This window comes from Hibiscus syriacus, unplaced genomic scaffold, assembly GCF_006381635.1.
Source record: "Hibiscus syriacus cultivar Baekdansim isolate YM2019G1 unplaced genomic scaffold, ASM638163v2 tig00111105_pilon, whole genome shotgun sequence".
NCBI classification, from domain to species: domain Eukaryota; kingdom Viridiplantae; phylum Streptophyta; class Magnoliopsida; order Malvales; family Malvaceae; genus Hibiscus; species Hibiscus syriacus.
Genome location: NW_024062987.1, coordinates 3,896,084 through 3,917,427, shown reverse-complemented (window position 1 = coordinate 3,917,427; position 21,344 = coordinate 3,896,084). Strand labels below are relative to the sequence as shown.

Below are 21,344 nucleotides of genomic sequence, written 5' to 3'. Positions count from 1 at the left end.
AAGTCAACTACAAAGCTCAAAGTCTTTCATTATTATTATTATTATATAATTAAAAACCCTAATTACAAAGGGAATCACCCCTCATGGTGCCCCACACTAGGGTGTAGTCATTAAAGTAAATATGGATTTTGGACTGCCTTGCACGTATAAGAAAACACTGACACTATACTCACAACATCTTTCTTAGTTATATACTTGTCAATATAATTCGTTAGGGTCACCGGTTATTGATAATATTTTCTTTTATATAAATAAAATTTAAAATAATCAAATTTATAGTATAGCATTAAATGGGTTTGACCCTCTTCCAAAACAATCATTTAATTCTTTAAAAATTTATATGAAAATATTTATTTAAACAATCAATTGAACAAGAATCAACTTATCTCAGTAATTAAAGAAACTGTTGTTGTTCTTAGAGGTTATGGGTTTGAGCACTAACGATTGTAGTAGGGTGATTGAGCGTTTATTATTAAATGATTGAGAGTATTTAGAACATATACTATTTTTAATTACCTTAACTTAATAAAAAAACAATCTACTAAGAATCTAATCTACTAAAAATCAGTATTTTTAGTTAGATTTTTATAACTAGAATTCAATATTTAATTTTTTACACATTAAACTTTTAATTTATTAAATTGTAACTTTATAACTTTATCAAATAACCAACTCAACTCAACTCAACTCAACCCATTAGTGTAAATATAAAATTTATTTTAAAAAATAACATGAATTGATCTCACTAATAAAAAATAACCTTGAAACCTCAAAATGATTGTCTTTAATTATAGGTTTAGCATCAGCGGCTACAGTAGGATGATTGAGTGTTCATCTTCAAATGACTCAAAATGATTGTCTTTGATTATGGGTTTGAACATCAGCCACAGCAACAGAGTGTTGAATGTTTATCATCAAATGGCTGAGAACATTTAGAACATATAATATTTTATAATCACCTTAACTAAATAAAAAAATATGGGTTATATGAATAAAGTGTTAATCAATTGTTTCAAAATTTAAAGGCTTCAATTTTTCCAACATATCCAGAGAGAGGGGTGGGGCAAGAGAAAAATAACTGGGTTGTGGGTTAGGTTAATCAAGAATCAAGATGTCACATGCATTTGATCATCAAGCCAAACCTAATCCCATGCATGTAAAGGGGAGAGGGTCCAATTTGTTAATGTAAATGAAAAATCATTTCTTTTTCATTACATTGTCAGCTCATGCTTTGTTGTGAATGCATGCAAACGTCTTTATCTTTTTCATTTTAACTTTTTATTGCATGACAGCCCATCCTAGACGGAAGCTCTAAGATTAAGATTATTACTCCAGCTGGCGCAAATATCTCCTTTACTTAGGGTTTAGTTGTTTTTTAAAAATGGATTAGATATTGCAAATAAGGAATTGATTTTGCAAAAACAAGTAAACGATAAAAGTTGAATACCTTTTGAATGATTACAGAAGTAAGTATTAAACTAACAAAAAGTTATGGTTAATCATTTGCAAAGAGAGGGTATCTTAAAACAAATTATTTATTCTGGAAATAATTATTATATATATAGTAAATAAAATTATGTATTTTTAATTGTTATTTATCATAAATAAATAAATAAATAAAAACTTGATTTTTAACATGATTTGCAGAATTAATTAATTTTATCAAATAATAATAGCTTTCATTTGAAATGCGTCACTTAAGATTATCTTATATACAGCAGAATTTTTATCCAATGTGATGAAATGCTGAATAAAGTAATTAACTTAAAGAACTTTAGGGGCAGTCAATAATGAAATTCAATTATTATATGTGTATTGGTTATTGTGGAGTTCACTGTCCATGCAGACCCGTATATAAAACAAAAGACATAAAGGTTATTTGACCCTTGTTTTGTTTTGATTCATCCAACATAGTAATACAAAGACACTTCTTGCCTATTTCAAGCAGGGGTGCTCATTGTTAACTTAAAATTGAATTAACCGATCGAATCAAAATTTTTATCGTTTAATCGGTTGATTAATTTTGAATTCGATCGATTAACAGTTAATGATTTTTTTTAAATTTCGGTTTCAATTAATTTAATTTGAAATCGATTAATTAACCGAAATTATTAGACATTTAAAATTATATATATATATATATATATATATAATTTAACTTTAGGTGTGTTTAAACTTTGATTTTAACATAATTAACCGACCAAAAATATTAAATATTAAATATATATTATTTATAAACTTCGGTTAATTTGATTAACCGACAAATTAACTAAATTTAGTCCAGTTCAGTTAACTTCTTTTTTTTGTGAAAAAAACTCAATTCAATTGACGGCTGAGGAAAAAAATTTGATTAATGAAATTTAAATAATTCGGTTCGATCACTTAACTGAATTAACCATTTGAACACCCTAATTTTAAGAGCTTTAAATGTCACCTTTTCTACCATTGAAATCCAAAATTATTCTATATAATGGCTCTAATCAGACTCATAAAATTACCACTTGAGTTTATTAATTCAGCTTTTAGAAATTTTGATTGTTTAGATATTTTGAATATTTGTTAAGATTATTTCAATTTCAACGTCGTTTAAGCTATTTTTTAAAGTTACTTTAAAGTAACGCTCAACTAGGCATCTAAAATAGGTGTCATTTAATCAACAATTAGTTTTTTTATTAACTATACATTTAATGCCTAAATGATTACTTTTATTCTATTTTAACACATAAATTTTCTTTTTCTTTTAAATGAAACGTACCTAATATTTACTTTAAGTTTTAATTTAATAATTCCCACCAAAAATATTAACAAAATTATCGATATAACATTTTTATTTCAAGCTAATATGACATAGTTTTATGAAGACATATCAACATCACCGTTAAAAATTTAATGGTGTACTAAAATAAAAACTAAATGTTAGTTAACTTAAAAAAAACAAAATTAAGGTACCAAACAGAACAAAGTAATAGTTTAAATACTATACATGTAATTTACCACTTTCTTACTACGGTACACAGTTGTCAAATCACAACACAAAATTACGCAGGATTCGTCTCTTAAAAAAAGTATGTAATATTTCAATAATATTATTACGTTTCTTTTTTGAAACCGTAATCTCAGTTCTCAGAACAATCGGTAAAAACCCTAACAATTCATGCCACGATCATACAAATTTTCAATAAGAATTTCACGTCCAAAAATTCAGGTATGTTTACGTATATGCAAGCAAAAATTATCATTGAAAATCGGGACTCTACCTGTTTATTTAAAGCATTTACAACCAAACTTACGCTTCACAATCTATGGCACCTATATCTACTTACGGATTGGATATCGGAAAAAATGGAAGCCATAATCTGATCTTGTTCGTCTGAAACGACCTCCAGTGAAGGCTTTTTTTTTTCGAGCTATAATAGTGCGGAAAATATACAATAAAAATATCGACAATGATCTTATTCTGCAGACTGGCTAGAATTATGGTTATCTATATATATTGCAGAGAATAAGGTAATGAAGATGACGAATACTATAATCACCTTTTTATGTCGTTCTGTACAAACTGCATCTACTTGCAGCCGTTATGGCAGTGGAGAAAAAGTGCCTTTTATGGTTACATATACAGATTATTCAGGAGGCCAATGAGGATAGTAATCCTATGCGCCTTTCTGCATTCAAGAAATTCGGGTTTTATAAGTTGGCGTGACTAGTATGGCTGGCTAAAATAATAATGTAGACTGAAACTTGAGAGGAAAAAGAAAGGGATTACATACCACCAGTTGCAATAAGCTTCTCAACACGAGAAACGATATGTTTGCCGTAAGTGTACCTTTTCAGGGCATTTAAATGAACCTTGATTCTAGAAAGGATCAACTCCAGATTCTTGTCGTCGCAAGTTTCGAGAACCTTCTGCACGACATAGTTTCCGAATTGATCTTTCATCATAGCCTGTAGTCATGCATTCAAAAGAAAAAGGTATAATTGAATTTATTTGTTACAAAAATTAAGCCTTTTAACATATTTGATGCAACAACCAAAAAAAAGGTATATGAAAACAAGGCATACAGAAATATATCTGTATATTATATATATAATTGTTTGCAAGTGGAAAAGGAAATTAGTATTGTGACATACCTGCAATGGCTCATTTTCATCAGTTGAACCAAGCATCTCATTGACCAAAAATTGACGTTCCTCAGGCCCGCCAAAAGTCAAGCACTTCTCAACAACATTAGAAGCAAATTTCTGCAGACTCATCTTCACAATTTGTCCAGCAAGCTTGCTGATGATAGCAGATCTCTCGTGTGGCTTACCATGTTCAAGAACATGCTATCAAACAAGGAAACGTAATTAATATAATCTCAACAATAACAATCGAAAGATCAGGCAACTTATCAACTAACATGGGTAGTTCTTTGGCTGGAGGAGTTTCGTGGGTTGCTTTCGTGGATAATCTTAGTAGGCGTGTGCAAAGAAGTGCATTATGGGATCGTTTTAGTCATTGTGGCAAGGTGATTAAGGTGTTTATTCCATTCGTTAACAGGAGACCTTGTTATAAGGAAAATACGTTTGCTTTTGTGCATTTTGCGAGCAAAAATGATCTGCATCTTGCAGTTGAAAAGATGAATAACGTATCGTTCGATGGGAGGAGAATATCTGTGTCGATCGCTAAGTATCAGAAGAAAAGTACTCCGCCGAGTTTTAACCGTACGAATGTGAGGAGGTCTTCAGGTGCTGGTACAGATGAGTTGCGGAAGAAATTATCATTGCCAGCTGCAGTTGCAGAGAAGGAGTTTTTGAATAAGTTTTATGATGGAAGGTCCTATAAGGATTCGGTTGTCGGAACAAAAGAAGTTGAGGGCCAGAAAGTGGGGAGTATTGGAGAAAAGGTAGAAGGGAAGACGTCGAGGGATATTTTTATTCCAATGGAGGATAGGACTTGGCTTAGAACGTCTTTAACTGGTATTTGTAAGCCAATATTTGAAGTTGAGTTTGTGCAAAGGGCGTTAAGATCTGAGGGAATCAATGTCAAAGTGCTTAAATGGGGATATGCAAAAAACGCCTGTCTGGTAGTTTTCCAGACTGTTGAGGAGAAAGTTTCAACGATGGAAAACAAGTGGGAAGCCTTGTCCTTTTGGTTCGATAGGTTGGAGCAAGTTATGGAAGAAAAAGGAATTCCACTACCTTATTGTCAAGTTTCTATGATTGGTGTTCCTCTTAATTGTTGGTCAGTCCCTTTCTTCACTAGCTTGGCGTCGAATTGGGGCAAACTAGTTAAGATACAAGAACAAACTGCTAAAAAAGTGGATTGTAGAGTAGCCCATATGTTGTTAAGGGTCGAAAGTCCTTTTGATATTCCTCCCCATATCACTATTAATACGTATGGGAGATCGTTCTTGATCAAGATTAAGGTGGAAGGAAGTGAAGATTTTTTTCCGGAGCTTGAGGATTTGGTTGAAGATGATGAAACAGTAAACAATGGGTTGAACTTGCCGGAAGAGAGCCTTGGTGTTGATATCGATGAACAGGAAGGGAGGTTGAGTGAGCAGGCGTTGTCAGACAACCATAACAGTGTACAAGATGGGCCTTGGAATCCTCTCTAGGGGAGCACACAATTTTCAATGGACAGTTGGAGGGAAAAGGGGTTTTTCAAAATATAGTGGCAATTGATGTATGTGCAGAGGAGACAGTTCTTGATGAGGATCAGGGTCAGCAGAAAAAGATGGGGGCTGGTACAAATGAGAGAGAATGGGTGGTTAACAGGGGTGAGGTCCCATTGGGGCTTGACAATGTTGACCAAGTTAATGGGCTCATTGGTACTGTGGGTAGGGTAGAAGTCTTTGGGCCTATTCAGGGTAGTCCAAGTTCAAATAGAGGTGGTTACAAGCCTGATGAATTGGCTAATGCTAGGGGCGAATGTGGAGGTCCTCAGCAGACAGGTTTGAAGGCTTCAGAGCTAGATTTTGTTGCAGATCAGGATGGAACAATTGGGTTATAAGTCAGTAAAATTCCTACTAGGAGGTGTTCTTCTTCCCCTCCAACAAATCGTGTTTATCCCCCTAAGGTAGCTACCATTTTCTCTGACAGAGTTTACAGCAGATCTAATAAGAAGAATAAAAGAGATGATTTGAATAAGGGTTTTGCCGCAGTTGATTTTTCGATTGATAATGACGAATTGGAAGTAACTTGGCAGGTTAGCCAAATGTTAGGTGTTAATTTTGAGGGGGTTAAGAAAGCTTTTGCTGAGAAATTTTCCGAGTCTAATTCGGTTAGGGGGGAGAAGGGTGGTTATTAACCCTTATATTTGGTTGAAGGTTTTTTTATCTTTTTTAATTATATTTTTATGGTTCGTGTCTCTTGTGTCACTTGGAATATTAGAGGTTTAGGTAGGTTGGTAAAGGCTAGGGCAGTGAGGAAGGTGGTTGTTGATAAGAAACCGTCGTTTCTTTTTCTGCAAGAAACGAAATTGGAGGTGGTTTCTGTAGGTTTGAGGAGGAAGTTGGGGGGTAAATATCTAGGTGGGATGGTGGATTCTCCGGCCGTGGGTGCATTAGGAGGATTGGTTACTTTTTGGGATGAGGATTGGTTTATACCTCATTTGGTGAAAATCTCACCAAGGTTTATAGCTTTGAAGGGTATAGTAAAGGATAACCAAGTGGTGTGTTGTTTTATTAATGTGTACGGACCCTCTGTTGAAGCAGATAAAGAGGCGTTTTTTGAGGAGTTATCCAGTTTTATTGCTACATTGGGGTGCCCTTTATGTGTAGCTGGAGATTTTAATGCTCATTTGTCACAGGAAGAAAAGTGGGGGGAAAATCTGTATGAAAATTCAATTGGGTGGTTCAGGGAGTTTTTGTTTCATTCAAGTTTGATGGATCTGCCTTTGGTGGGAGGAAGTTTTACTTGGGGTAACAACAGGGAAGATCCTACATTTGTAAGGTTGGATAGGTTTTTAGTTTCTGCCGAATTCTTAGACTTATTCCCGGATGTTGTGCATCTGTTATTACCTAAGTCAATTTCAGATCACAATGCTGTGGCATTGGATTCCAGTAAGATTAATTGGGGTCCGAAATCCTTTAAATTGTTCAATTACATCATGGAGGAGGAGGGTTTTAAGGAAGCTGTGGAAAAGGAAATTTCACAAGCAAAGAGTAGGAAGAGGATGAATATTGAGGAGTTACTTAGAGTTATAAAGGTTGAAATCAGGAATTGGTCTAATGGAAGCAGATTGCAACTTCAAAGTTTGATTGACAGCAAAGAGAGACTAATTTCGAACCAAGAAGCTCTATTACAACAAAGGAATCCTTCCGTTTCTATGGTGGATGTTGCAAAAGAAAAAAGTGAATTATGGACATTATATAAAAAAGAAGAATTAGTTTGGTTCCAGAAATCAAGGGCGCAGTGGATTATGGATGGAGATAGAAATTCAAGGTATTTCCATCAATGTGCTACAAATAGAGGGAGGAGGAATGCTCTTAATTCTTTGGATGTGAGTGGAAATTTGATTGTGGATCCGATAAGGATAAAAGCTGCTATTTTTTAATATTTCAAGAACGCTTACAATGCCATTCCGACGGTTGAAGTTGAGAAGTTGGAATTGACTTTTTCTAGACTTTCGGAGGATCAAGTTGCTCAATTAGACATGATTTTTTCGGAAGAGGAAGTTTGGGAAGCAGTTCTTTCTTCGGATAGCAATAAAGCTCCAGGTCCTGACGGATTGAACTTAGGCTTTTTCAAGAAATTTTGGCCGGTTTTGAAAGGTGACATTCTTAAGTTTTTTGAAGATTTTTACAAAGGGAAGAAGTTTGGGAAAGGTGTCAATCATTCCTTCATCACTCTAATTCCGAAGAAGCAGATTCCAGTCTGCATTGAGGATTACAGACCAATCAGTTTGGTAGGAGGACTTTACAAAATCTTGTCTAAAGTTTTGTCAAGAAGGTTAAGGCAGTGCATAGGGGGGTTAATTGGTCATTCTCAATTTGCTTTCATCCCGGGAAGGCAGATTTGTGACTGCTCCTTAATTGCTAATGAAGCAATCGATTTTTGGAGGAGGAAAGGAAGGGAAGGTCTTGTCTTCAAAGTGGATTTCAAGAGGGCCTACGACACTGTTGATTGGAATTTTTTAATCAAAATTATGGAGTGTATGGGGTTTAGTAGAAGATGGAGGTCGTGGATTCATAATTGCTTAAGTTCAACTTCTATTTCAGTTCTTGTCAATGGCTCTCCAACTGAAAGTTTTAACATATCTAGGGGGCTCAGACAAGGGTGTTCTCTATCCCCGCTTCTGTTTAATATAGTGGGTGAATTTCTGAATCTACTACTGTCTAAAGCAGTAGCATTGGGGCTGTTTGAGGGCTTTCAATTAGGTTCTGATAATTCTTCGCCGATGCTGTCTCATCTACAATTTGCGGATGATTTGATTTTTTGTAAAGCTTCAAAGGGTAAATTGGCAAATCTGAAGAGGGTTTTGGTTGTTTTTGAGTTATGTACTGGGCTGCAGCTGAATTTGATGAAGAGCAGAATTTTTGGTATCAATTTACAAGACAACATTGTTGGGGAATGGGCAGATTCTATTGGTTGTTTAAGAGACTCCTTTCCGACAGACTACTTGGGGTTACCATTGGGTGCTAAGAGGAATTCAATTCAACTTTGGGATCCGATTGTAAATAAGTTTTACCAGAAATTAACAGGCTGGAAAATGTCTTCTTTATCAATAGCAGGAAGGACAGTCTTGATTAATTCAGTCTTGAATGCTTTGCCTAATTACTATATGTCACTTTTTAAAATGCCAGTGGTTGTGAGGAAGAAACTGGAATCTATTTTGGCCAACTTCTTGTGGGGTTCTTCGGCTGAGAAGAAAAGGCTTCATTGGGTTAATTGGAATACAGTCTGTAAAAATAAAGAGTTGGGGGGATTGGGAATTTCGGATCTAAAATTATGGAATAGAGCTTTATTGGGCAAGTGGGTTTGGAAGTTTGGTACAGAGAAGGACTCTTGGTGGAAGACATTGATTTGTTCTAAGTACAATGTGGGTTCGAGCTCTATTGTGGTAGATGATAATTTGCCCTTTAATGTGTCTTGGATTTGGAAAGGTGTTTTAAATAACTATTGGTCTAACGACTCATTTGGATTATGCTTTCGAAATAATCTCGTGCTTCAGGTGGGAAAAGGAGAATCTATCAGATTTTGGCTTGATTCTTGGATTTCTAATGTTTCCTTGAAGACTTTGTTTCCTAGGCTCTTTGCTCTGTCTGTTAATAAGGAAGGTGTTGTGGCTGATTTTGGGTGTTTGTCGAATGGGGAGTGGGTGTGGGATTTACAACTTAGGAGGAATTTAATGGATAGTGAGTTTGAGCATTGGATGAAACTGATGGTGTTGCTGGATAATTTTCGCCCGCTGTTGAAGGGTGGAGACCGTGTTGTGTGGAAAGGTAGTGGGGATGGTGAGTTCTCGGTTAATTCTTGCTCAAGATTATTTTCAAGTTTAGCAGAATCTGACAATTCTTGGTTGGAGATTGTGTGGAAGGGCTTAGTCCCACCAAAGGTAGAGATTTTCCTGTGGCAAGTTATTCATCAGAAGATGGCTGTCAAAACTGTTTTATTGAGAAGAGGGGTTAAAGATATCGAAAACCCTCTTTGTGTGTTATGTGGAGAGGAACCAGAATCTGTCAGTCACTTATTCTTTTCCTGTGTCCAGGTTTGGCAAATTTGGATAAAACTACTCCGTTTGTGGAAAGTTATTTCAGTCTTTCCTAATAATCCGAAAGGCTTCTTGCTTTCATGGTTGCATCTTAGACCCTACTCGAATATTTGGAGATTTATTCCAGGAGCAGTTTTGTGGTCTGTTTGGTTGTGCCGGAATCAGATTGTTTTAGAGAATGGCAAGATGGACAAAGATAATTTGTTCTTTTTGGTGAGGTATAGGGTGGCATCTTGGTTTTTAGCAAAAAATAAGGATTTGTCTATTCATTTGGACAGCCTTGTGGGAGATCTTACTTTGGGGGATAAGCATAAATCCCCCTCTAATTTTCGACTGTCAAGATTAAAATGGTGCCCTCCTCCTTCCGGGTACTTTAAGATGAATGTTGATGGGGCAGTCAATTTTGACTGGAAAAGGAGTGGTATTGGTGGAGTTCTTAAAGATGCTGGTAATAACAAGCTGGTTTCATTCTCTACAGCTTTAGGACCTTGTTCTCCTATTCTAGCTGAGATTTATGCGATCAAAGTGGGGTTAGATATGTTTTTTGATTCAGTTTGGAGGGACAAAGGAAATCTGATTTTAGAAAGTGACTCGTTTCTGGCAGTGAAATGGATCAACAGCCCTGATCTCTGCCCGGTTCACCTTGTTGATTTTATTACAGAAATTCAGAAGTCAGTTGGGCTTTATAATGTTGTTATTAGGCATATCAGCAGATGTATTAATGAGGAAGCTGATGGTCTAGCTAAGTTAGGAATTGGATAGTGAGTGTGGAGGTTGTTTTTAGGAGCTGTGCTTTTGGCATTTTATTTTGGTTATGTTTCTTTGTTTAGGCAATCTTTTGTAATATTTGGTAATCTTATGTAATTGTTGGTTATTAATCTACTAAGGCACTCTTTTCCTCCTTCCGCTACTTGTCTCCTTTAAAGAGACAACTATGAGGGAGGTTTTTAATGAGGCATTTTATTCCTATCAAAAAAAAAATATAATCCCAACAAGCAACAGAAAAAATGGAAGAAATAACACATGCCTGATAATTATAAAACAGTCCAATGTGTAAAGACATTCAGAGAAAGAAAGATATGCTAATTACAACCTGATTCCCGAAACATACTACAATAGGCAATATATATGAAGTTATGCACAATTAAGTAAATGGTTAACTTAAGAAAAAAAGGGTAAACTTCATTCTCTGATGGCAGATAGATTAGATCAAGTTTCCCAAATGAAAAATAATAGAGATTCAAAATGAAGCTTAGATACCTGAATAACATAATTCCCATATTGATCTTGTGCTAGAGTGCATACAGATTGCATGATCTCTGCCATGATGATTTCTTGGGTTTTCACATCATTGCAATGTTCCAGCACCCTCTATAAGCATCAACAGCGAGTGAAAATCAATAAAAATAAATGCTAAATTCCCAGAGCAATTAAAGGTTATGATCAGTAAATTTCAAACCTGAATGACACGACACCCATAAGGGTGGGTAGAAAGTGCCACAACTTGGCCATAGAAAGCTGAAATTATAAATTGAATTTGATCCCGAGGAACACACTCGATAGACTTCTGTATAACATGATTACCATTCTGATCACGAACACATTTCATGACTGAGCCATCAAGTTCAGCTACCATTCTAGCCTGCTGGTCCACATCAACCACTTCCAAAGCCTACGGTCATCAGTTTTTTAGCAAGCCTTCATAACCTCATAAACTCAAAAGGACATACAAGCAATTCACATTAACTTTGTGCACCATCCTGCTAAGACAGGACTTCATCTCATACAATTGTCAGAGAAAATTTTCAGACGTTAAGTCATTATGTAACCTTAAATAAGTAAAAATATTTTAAACCGTCGCATGTATTGAAACTTCTATCTATATCCATCAGCAAAATGTTAATCCATCTGGTAACAGACTAGGATTCTTCGGTATTCAAGTACCCCAAACAATAAAACAGCTGTATATATTATAAACAGTCATCAAAAGGGTTCTATGCAGAATGCACAGAATACTAAGCCAAGGAATGTAAGCTAAAATGACTTCAGCATAAGATGTAGGCCACAGCAATCAAGACTAAAATTAACTCCATTAAAACATGGCAATATTTTTTTTCCTTTTTCTTTTAAAAATGATGGGGAGTTACAGTTCATTCACCTTCTGAATCACTCTGCAACCATACATTTGAAGACTGAGAGCCAACACATGACCAGTAAGCTGACTGGCTAGCTCTGCTCTTTGACTTTCTGTACCATGCTCGAAAAACTACAAATCCAGCTCCAGAATTAGACCAATTGATTATAAATGCATGATCAGGATGATTCACTGATTTAAATTAGAAAATCGTGAAGCACATACTTTCTGTATGACATAATTTCCAAAAACATCAGTCATCAAAGCACGAACATGAGGAATAATCTCAGGAAATATTTTGTTCTTCTCTTTCTCCGTGGCAGTTTCCAATTTCTGTTGAATAAAGCGACTACCATATTGGTCCGTACTGCATTGCACAATATAGTTAGACTCAGAAACATACAAGCATCAGTGCACTTATAACATATGAGAAGGCCCCATGTCATGTACCTGAATTCAACAACATGGTCAACAATATCTAAGAGTTCAAAAGACCTGGTCTTGTTGTTCTTAAATTCATCTAATAAAGATGATATGTATCTTCCATTTGCAATATTACTAATATCCGATTGCCAACCCCCTACCGAGTTTCTCATCATTGAATTAAAATGTGCATTTCTATCATTCTGTATACTTCCAGAACCAATGGACGGGAGTACAGAAATTTCCAGTGGATTTCCAGTAAATGGCTTGCCAAGACTATATGAGGGATTCCCATAATAGCCATGATTCAGACCACCAGCCTTGGCCAAAAGTGACAATTCATACTGTTGCTTCTGTTCGGTTAATACTGCTTCCATATATGCTTTTTGAAGGCCATTCAAATCCCCTTGTAAAGTACCAGCATAGTTCCCAGCAAGCAGAGAACTAGAAGTAGCTGCAGCAAGCGTCCCATACTGAGAAGTTTTTTGCAGGTATTGGATATATCGAGGATCTATAAGTGGAAAAGGATCAGACCCTTGAATTCCAGCTCCACTTAAACTTCCTCTATCACCAGTACCAGTCAAAGAGGAGCCTAAAGAAAACATACAACAAAATATGTTAAAGAAAAATGTATAAAATGATAAGCTCCCAACAAAAAGGTAAAAGTTTTCAGAAGATAAAAATACCTGCATTTAAATGGCTCTTAATCACTGAATTCAACTTCTGGTTAACAGAATAAGTAGCAGGTAAGTGGCCAGTGAAATCTGTGTTTGCAAGATTCACATTGGGCTGACCAACATCAGATCTTTCTGAAAGTCCAAGTCCTGAATGCGCTTTTGCATAAAGATCTGCAGAAGAGGATGTTCTTCTGGGAAGGCTGACTTTCCCGTTGGAAATAATCTTAGAAGGAATAACATTCGGTGCAATCCCCTTTTTCCTAGTGGAGTCAACATAGTTTGTAGAAAATGGGAGTTTTTCTGCATTGGACTGGTCGATGAATTGCTGCTGCACACTCTGAATGGGCATGTTGAATGAAAAGTCCAGCTTATTATCCAAATCAGCCTGACTATGAGAACGCATATGAGCATTCTTATCTACATTTCCAGTTTTCGACAAGCTCAATCCAGATAATGTGGCTGCAATTTCAGTAAGTTCAGGCACAGCAGTTGAACGCCCATTTTGGACATTAGATCCGATAATATTCTTTTTTTCTGTGTGGCTGATCTTGCTTCCAACAGGAGGAAGTCCAGCACCAGGAGACTTCCCAACCAAATGCTGTTCAGGGGTTGTACTTCTCGATAAGGATGCACCCACAACAGATGCAAAAGAGTTAGAAGTGATTTTACCATGGCTCTGAACTCCAATCATACCTGGATGAGCTACTCCAGCAGGAAAGCTCTCCATTGACTCCAGTCCATTAAAAAAACCTGGTGGTCCAGAATCGGCAATTCTAGGTTCATCTAGCATTTCACTGAAAGCGTTACGACTTGCTGGACGTGAACGGTGACCTGATAAGGTGGCAGGTCTATCAAGTCCATCCTGGAGGAAACTATCATGTCAGTTCCACTACAGAACATGTTAAATTAAATAAATGGTATTTCACTTAGTCGATGACCCATTTTCAATAGAATTAGGTCAGACAATGTGTTCGATAAATATCAAGATATTTCAAGCATGAAAAATAGAAAAGAACGCAGATAGTATAAAAAAAAGTACATCATTGATAAAACAAACAAAAAACTTAACGAAAATAACTATAAATCATTATCCAAGACATGAAAATAATTGGATACATCCAAATATAAATGTTGCAGAGAAATTAAATGAAGGGCAAGCGAAAACAATGTAGGGTCTAGAAGCTGAAATTTGATACCCTTCTTTTCTTCGTACCACTTATTTTGATCATCATATAAAGTGTACAAGTTCTTATTGCATTGTTGTTTGTATCACACAATTTCCATCAAAAGCCTTATAGCAAGAAAGACAAGCAAAGAAGCAGAGAAGAGTTTCACAACAGATACACCAAGCAAATAAAATATATATTAAAGTACCTATATATCTAGGGAATCCTGGAAGTTGTTTCTTCTAGAAAATGTCTTGAGTAAATAATATAGAGGTCAAAAGATAAGTCCGACAAAGAAAGAATTAAATGACAGTGAAAGGAAAATTGAATTGGTGATGCCGGATTGAAGCTGAAACAATCTGAGAAAAAAGGAGAGTCTTCAACCTATTTATAACCAAACATATCAGATATTCAGAGAACTTCATCCCAATGATTCAAAGGCATATTGAAAATAAATACAAAAATCTTGTTTCATCACAGCCACGAGGGAAAATGGAAGAAAAAATACATTAAACAAATAAAAGGAAAGCACCTATACGGGAAATCCATATTGACGAAAATATAATAAAGAAAAAGGGACAAAACAATCCAAATCAATTAACATTAAGAAGAATCATGTTACAACGAGGTTAAAAAAACTACGAACTCATCAACTGAACTGGAGGCTATATCACCTGAAGAATGTCGGCAAAACTCTTCCTCCTTGCACCAAGCCCAGAACCAGAAAACCCAACAAAACTGTCCGAGCCTTTATCAAGCCAGTCATCTGACAGCTTCCTGGGAAAATTCTTTGCATTGACACTCCTTAGCTCCAGCAAATCACTTTTTCCTTGTTGAGCAGAAAGACCAGGCTGCACTGAAAATAGTGATGAACTATCGCCACCCTCATCGAACTTTTTCTTTCTCCAGTCCCCGATGCTCCCAAGGGAAGACCCACCGGCCTGAAACCTTTGTGCAACACGCCAATCCTCTTTTGATAACAATGGTGGAGGCAGCCTCGGATTTATGTTTTCAGGAGAGTAATAATATGAAAGATATGCAGGATGCAAGCGAATCTCATCTTCAGACATTCCATTATTGCAACTATTGCTGCTAACACCAGTGATACCATTAATGTCTCGAAAATCAATATTAGAAAAAAGACTACCAACAGCACTCAGTGATCCCTCGACTGTGGGTGGAGCACTGCCACTCCTATATATATTAAGATCCCTTCCATGACCCACAAATTGTTGATTACGATGTGCTTGCAACATCAATTCTAACTCAGTCAAACTATCTTCCAAATTCCCACTAGGTCTTTGTAAACCATTATCTATAGTCGGTAGCATATCTATGTTACTGCCAGTAGCCATCCCAAAACCTGCATCCACAAAAAAGTTCAATTCATATATGCACATAAACTAGCTATAATTTCAATACGTCAAGATAATCAAACCCCGTCATTAAAACCTTAATGTATATGTAGTTCACTTCTCCATTTACAAATGGATTTTGTGTTCAAAGATACTACCAGATAACACAAAATAATAGTGTTTCACACAGAAATAATAAAACTTTTCCCATTACTTTTTAGTACTTTCTCAGCAACCGAAAAGAGCTTAATAGAAAGAGAAAATAACCTCAGTGACCGAAATTTCCTTATAATATACGATTTTGACCAACTTTTTTTCGATTTGCCAAAATAACCAACAAAATCGCAATGTGATCTCTAAATCGCAACGCGATCTCCAGTTTCGCAAATCAGTTTCCAGATTCGCAACGTGATTTTGACTATCGCAACGCGATAATACATAATCGCAACTCGATTCTGACTATCGCAACGCGATTCTGACTGCCGCAACGCTGAATTTCAAATTCGCAACAGGTTTTAGTTTCGCAACACAAATGTTTTGGGTATATAACTACGCAGCAGCAGCAACTCATAACCTAAATCTCTAAATCGCAACTCATTCCATCTCCATCTATCACTCTCTCCGGCGACATCCATTCCTATATCCAACGACATCCTTCCCCATCCGGCAACAGGTTTTAGTTTCGCAGCTCATTTGTTTAGTAAATTAATTTACAATAATAAAATCATCTAATGTTAATCATGTTTAGATAGATTTGTGTTTTGGAGGGTCATGAGAGAATGTTCATGGTGTTTTACAATATATGTCTTTACCCATGAATCTTCAACTAAAACTGTCATTAAAAAAGTTAACTTATGAAACTCTAATGTTACGTGTTGCAAATAAATTGAATTTAAAGCCCTTAAGTGGATTTAGGTTATCTTATCAGAGAAAAATTAAAGTTTATTTGTTAACCGACAATGAAGATGTTGAACGATTCATTGCTTACATTAGTGTTTCGCAAGATGATGTTACATCGTATGTTGTTGAACCTAGAAGTAGTGAAGTTGAGTCAGTAGCGGATAGTAATCAACTAAGTTTTTCAACCCCAGTTTATCGTGCTCAAAATTTAATGGTTCCACCACAATTTCATCACCAAGCAAATTTTGTTTCACCACATTTTCAATACCAAACACAATCTCAAAACCCACAACCTTTCCCTAATCCAAATCTCAATCAACCTTCAGCACCAAATTCCGGTTTTCGTATTGACCAGTTAGACGATGATGAGTCAACAGAAAAAATTGTGAGTACTAGTCAGTATTCGAAATTTGATCTTGGTCAATACCCGGACTTTGATCTTGGTCAATACTCAGATTTTGATGATGTTTCAGAAGAAGAAACAGACCCTGCGTGTAATGATTTTGATATTGGTCAATACCCGAATTTTGATGATGAAACAGCCGCTGCCGAAGAAGATGATGATAATGAGGAGGAAGTTATAACTGTGAATGAACATGTTGAACATACATTCTGTAATTCATATAACCCTGAAGAAGAAGAAGAAAAAAAGAAGAAATCCCCGAAGAAAAGTTCCCGAAGAAAATGCCACGGGAGTATAACTGGAATATGCCAGAATTACTTCAGATACCGGATTTGGTTGATTTGGTTGATTTTCCATTTCTGATTGTGAATGATTGTGAGGGTGGCTCTGAGAGATGGAGATAGACGGATTTCGCCGGAGATGGGGACGGATTTTGTCGGAGATGGGGGCGGATGTCGCCGTAGAGAGTAAGAGATGGAGATGGGACTGAGTTGTGATTTAAGGTTTTAGGTTAAGAGTTACGATTACGGGATATATTAATATTCGTGTTTGGAATTTGAAAATAAAATACGCATTGCGATACTAATGGCGTTTTGAAAATCGCATTGCGATTTTGTATTATCGCGTTGCGATAGTCAGAATCGCGTTGCGATTATGTATTATCGCGTTGCGATTTACATATTCGCATTGTGATTTTCTAAAATCGCAACGCGAATTTAGAAAATTGCAATACGATAGTCAAAATCGAGTTGCGAATCTGGAAATTGATTTGCGATACTGGAGATCGCATTGTGATTTTGTTGGTCATTTTGACAAATCGAAAAAAAGTTGGTCAAAATCGTATATTATAAGAAATTTTCGGTCAAAGTTATTTATTCAAAATTCAATACAAAAAGAAGCGACTTTACAACTTCGTTTATTTAATAAATAATAATCAGGATCATAAAAAAACAATATCTTTAAATTCTAATCTCAGCAGATGAACAGAGTTCAATCTAACATTAGAATTCAATATCAAATAAACAATTTTTTCCCATCTTAAAGGGTCTCATGTTAAGCAACCACACCGAGCATAAGAGCATTTCAATCGTAAAAACAAAAAACAAGCAAATCCTTTTTTTCCGAAAAAAGAAAATCCACAACATTATCTCAACATCTAACCATTTAATTGAAGGAAAAGCACGTTAACAAAAAAAAATCCACTGCATTTCCCCATCAATCGCACAGCTTAGTAACATTAAACTTTAACAAAAAATTAAAAACAAAATTCACGCATTTCCAGCATCAATTACTAACGAATTATCAAAATCAATCACCTACAAAACCCAACCCATAAAAAAAATCAGTAAAATTATTTATTTCAATTATTAACGGCGTGATAAAAGAGAAACTTGCCTGCTTGAAGATCAATACTCGTTTTCGTAGGATGAACTCGAAGTTTTAAACCCAAAAATAAATATGGATCGAAACTCTAGCAAGAGAAATAAATTTTATTCAAAAAATAGGGAGAGGAAAAGGAAACCTTTTAACGGAGGGGAAGAGGGAGGCGAGGTAAAAAGGAGATCGCTAATTGAAAACGGCAATTTTCCCCCTTTTTCATTTTGTTGTGAAATTTTTAAACAATAATAAAGTAATTAGAAAACGTAAGATTTTATTTATATTTTAGAATTTTATTTTATTTCTTCTAATTCTTAATTTAAAAATAAATATTCATATTATAATTTTTTAAGTATTTAATTTTTTATCAGAGTATATATTTAATTTAAAAGTTTATTTTTAAATATTTACTAAAAAACTTTATTAAATGATATTAAAATCATAAAATAAAATTATTTTATTAAAATAAATTAAAATTTTAACATCTAAAGTTTATTTTATCTCCACGTTAATACTTATTTGCATTAATTATTTGGGCTATAAACAGCCCAGCCAATGTCAAATCGGAAATTAACGAAACATGTTAGTGTCAAAAAAGGAACTCAGATCATAGCTGGACAAATCTAGATAGAGTCTAGAGAATTCGAGCAACGCGGCAGGAGCTACCAGAATCTGCCACGTCATTTACTTAGCCTAGAAAATAATAATATAAAAATAAAAATATCTTACCAACATAAATACTTAAATATCCGAGACTCGATTGCCAGATACTACTGGTTTAGTTTCTTGGAAGGAAAGGAAAAACAGAGTTCTTGGCAAAAAAAAAAAAATTAACACTTTCTCACAGGTTCGAAGACCACTAGAGAGAGAAAAAAGCACAATTAGGTCTTGTTGATACCTCCGGTTCTGTTCTTCACACAGGTTTGTTCTCATTTCCTTTCTGGGTTTTATGGTTTTAATTCCCGATTACAAATTTTCTAGCTTGTTTCCCAAGACAGAAAAAACATACCTCTTTGTTTCTTTTGTTAACTAGAAGTTAATTTCGATATCGACTTTGAATGAAGTGCAGATTTCCATAGTTCTGAAGAAACTAAAATATGGGTATTTGTGAGAATCGAAATCCAAATGTGGGTACTCCTCCGTTGACGGATTCTTGTAGAAAAAGGAAGAGGAGAGATGGTTTATCAGTTGCCGATACTCTGAAACAATGGAGTGAAAATGGGGAGACAAAACGAGCGCTCAAGGCCCCAGCAAAGGGCTCCAGAAAGGGGTGTATGAAAGGCAAAGGAGGCCCTCAGAACCAAGCTTGTATCTACAGAGGCGTCAGGCAAAGGACTTGGGGTAAATGGGTGGCTGAAATTCGAGCCCCTAATAAAGGGAAACGACTCTGGCTCGGTACTTTCCCCACCGCCTTGGAAGCTGCTTTAGCCTACGATCAAGCCGCCGTGACCATGTATGGCGATAAAGCCATCTTAAATAATCCCCGTGCTTCGGCTACGAGTTCGGAGGCTACGTCGGATACTCGTGCCAACTCCGACTCGAGTTGCTCTGAAATCTACGATGGAAATGTGGGCGGCGATGCGATGGATAATACGACTACGATCGGTGATGCGAGCAACGGTGAAGACAAAGCGAAAGAGGAGGTGAAAATAACAGCGGATGAGTCCATGGAAGAGATGGATTATGGTTGGCTTAATGGATCGGAGTTTATGGATGATGTCTCGCTGAATGACTTAGGGAATAGTGTGTGGGGTGGACGACCGTTTTTTAGCGAGGACGAGTGTTTTGATATAAATGAGCTTCTGGTTGACTTGTAGATTGACATTCTTTTTATACGTATTTTTATACGTTCTAATGAATCATATATAACAATTGCAGTTATAACAAGTGTAATGTATATTTAATTTATTTTGATTTTGATTAATTGATGGATTAATTTGAATTAGATATTTTAAAACTGAATAAATTCTTGTAATCATGGAAGTCCATTTCTGGAGCTTTCATGGAGTTTCAAGATATGAGCATGGACAAATGACGAACAACTGGAACGATTGCTGCGTAGTCCGTAAAATTTAGTTTAATACGTTAAGAAAAAATAGAAAAAAAATTAGACCTCCATTCTTAATTTATGGATTGTCATTGGAGGAAATACGATTGAATCGAGGATGGAATCTGCAGGATGCTGTTGTAGTGAAGATGAGTGCTTTATAAACGGCTTCTTCCTTGACTCGTGAGGTTAATATTTTTGTTGCAGTTTGTAGGACATGTCAAAGGCCAGACAGATTAACAATCGTTTATTTGTTTTAAATGTTGTTGAGAAAGAAGAGAAACGGAAGGTTGAAGAAAGCTAAACCATTTCCCACATCAAACTGTTTCTAATTCTTTAGTTAAGAGTTTACCAATGATAATCTATCAATTATGACGTTAAACACACGTGCAATGCTTACTTACGTGATTGAAAATCCATCCATTTCTATTATAAGCGTCGATGGATTGGAAAATTTTCAGAGAGCTGTTGAGAACGGAAAAAGAAAGCAATCTAACATAATCTGAATGGTAAGGGTTGCTGTTTATTTTATAAATAAGCTATTTAAAATTTAATATCAACATTTTAAAAGCCAACCGACCTTAGCTCAGTTGGTAGAGCGGAGGACTGTAGTGGGTATCCTCATGGCTATCCTTAGGTCGCTGGTTCGAATCCGGCAGGTCGGATTTTCATATTTTATTTAATTTATTTTTACTTTTACTTTCTCACAAACGTTGTGTATAATATTTTCCTTCTCATTTGTTTCTTTCATTTTCAGATTGTAAACGATCATTAATATTTTTTAAAATTACTGCTAATTTACTGTTTTTATTTAACTTGAAGGTCTTCGAAGAACTGGTCGGATAAATGCCTCTGTTACATCCATGGGGTGGCCCAATATACTGTCATAAGGGCTGACGATGTCCCATGTGTAGTTTTTTTTAGGGTTTTGGTTTTTATATTATTTTCTCATCTGTAATATGTAAACATAATAATAATTCGTTTTTATTTTTAAATATTTAGTTTTTTTCGTGTCCTTAATATAAGGATCCAACAACATTAAACCTAAGTCTTAGAAAATTCAAATAGCCCAAATGAAATGCAAAGAAAATGAACTTACACCTAAAAGTATATCGAAATAGTATAAATTCGAATAAAATCCGATATTTATACTTAGAATTAATAA

The 21,344-nt window shown here is 35.5% G+C and overlaps 2 protein-coding genes and 1 non-coding gene across 5 annotated transcripts; 2 read left to right on the top strand and 1 right to left on the bottom strand.

Annotated features, from left to right (window-relative positions):
* Positions 1 to 3,216: 3,216 nt before the first annotated feature.
* On the bottom strand, positions 3,217 to 18,288 carry LOC120153991 (pumilio homolog 4-like). 3 transcript variants are annotated; one of them, XM_039165848.1, is made up of 11 exons: positions 18,063 to 18,288; positions 14,772 to 15,479; positions 12,941 to 13,793; positions 12,282 to 12,846; positions 12,057 to 12,198; positions 11,856 to 11,963; positions 11,157 to 11,369; positions 10,958 to 11,068; positions 4,132 to 4,326; positions 3,771 to 3,945; positions 3,217 to 3,665 (listed from the first exon to the last, which is right to left on the bottom strand). In XM_039165848.1, exons 2-11 carry the CDS (start codon positions 15,450 to 15,452, stop codon positions 3,628 to 3,630), a joined length of 3,081 nt encoding a protein of 1,026 aa, XP_039021779.1. In that variant the 5' UTR covers positions 15,453 to 15,479; positions 18,063 to 18,288; the 3' UTR covers positions 3,217 to 3,627. The 3 variants fall into 3 exon arrangements, with proteins under 3 accessions (XP_039021779.1, XP_039021778.1, XP_039021780.1); XM_039165847.1 differs by having other exon boundaries at positions 14,772 to 15,460; positions 18,151 to 18,288; XM_039165849.1 differs by having other exon boundaries at positions 12,282 to 12,847; positions 12,999 to 13,793; positions 14,772 to 15,460; positions 18,151 to 18,288.
* Positions 18,289 to 18,920: 632 nt separating this feature from the next.
* LOC120153810 (dehydration-responsive element-binding protein 2A-like) lies at positions 18,921 to 20,019 on the top strand. Its single transcript, XM_039165682.1, has 2 exons — positions 18,921 to 19,053; positions 19,202 to 20,019. The coding sequence occupies exon 2, from the start codon at positions 19,230 to 19,232 to the stop codon at positions 19,947 to 19,949; it is 720 nt and encodes a 239-aa protein (XP_039021613.1). The 5' UTR covers positions 18,921 to 19,053; positions 19,202 to 19,229; the 3' UTR covers positions 19,950 to 20,019.
* A 735-nt stretch (positions 20,020 to 20,754) lies between these two features.
* Positions 20,755 to 20,844, top strand: TRNAY-GUA. The gene is given in 2 exon segments: positions 20,755 to 20,791; positions 20,809 to 20,844. It is a non-coding gene; the product is annotated as a tRNA-Tyr (tRNA).
* Positions 20,845 to 21,344: the final 500 nt, after the last annotated feature.

Excerpts from the sequence above, each read along its gene's own strand:
- LOC120153810 (XM_039165682.1), top strand. The coding sequence starts at position 19,230 with ATGGGTATTTGTGAGAATCGAAATCCAAATGTGGGTACTCCTCCGTTG.
- LOC120153991 (XM_039165848.1), bottom strand. The coding sequence starts at position 15,452 with ATGGCTACTGGCAGTAACATAGATATGCTACCGACTATAGATAATGGT. Across the intron at positions 12,847-12,940 it reads TAAGAGCCATTTAAATGCAG|GCTCCTCTTTGACTGGTACT; the intron begins GTATTTTTATCT and ends TGTTTTCTTTAG. Across the intron at positions 12,199-12,281 it reads GACCATGTTGTTGAATTCAG|TACGGACCAATATGGTAGTC; the intron begins GTACATGACATG and ends TGTGCAATGCAG.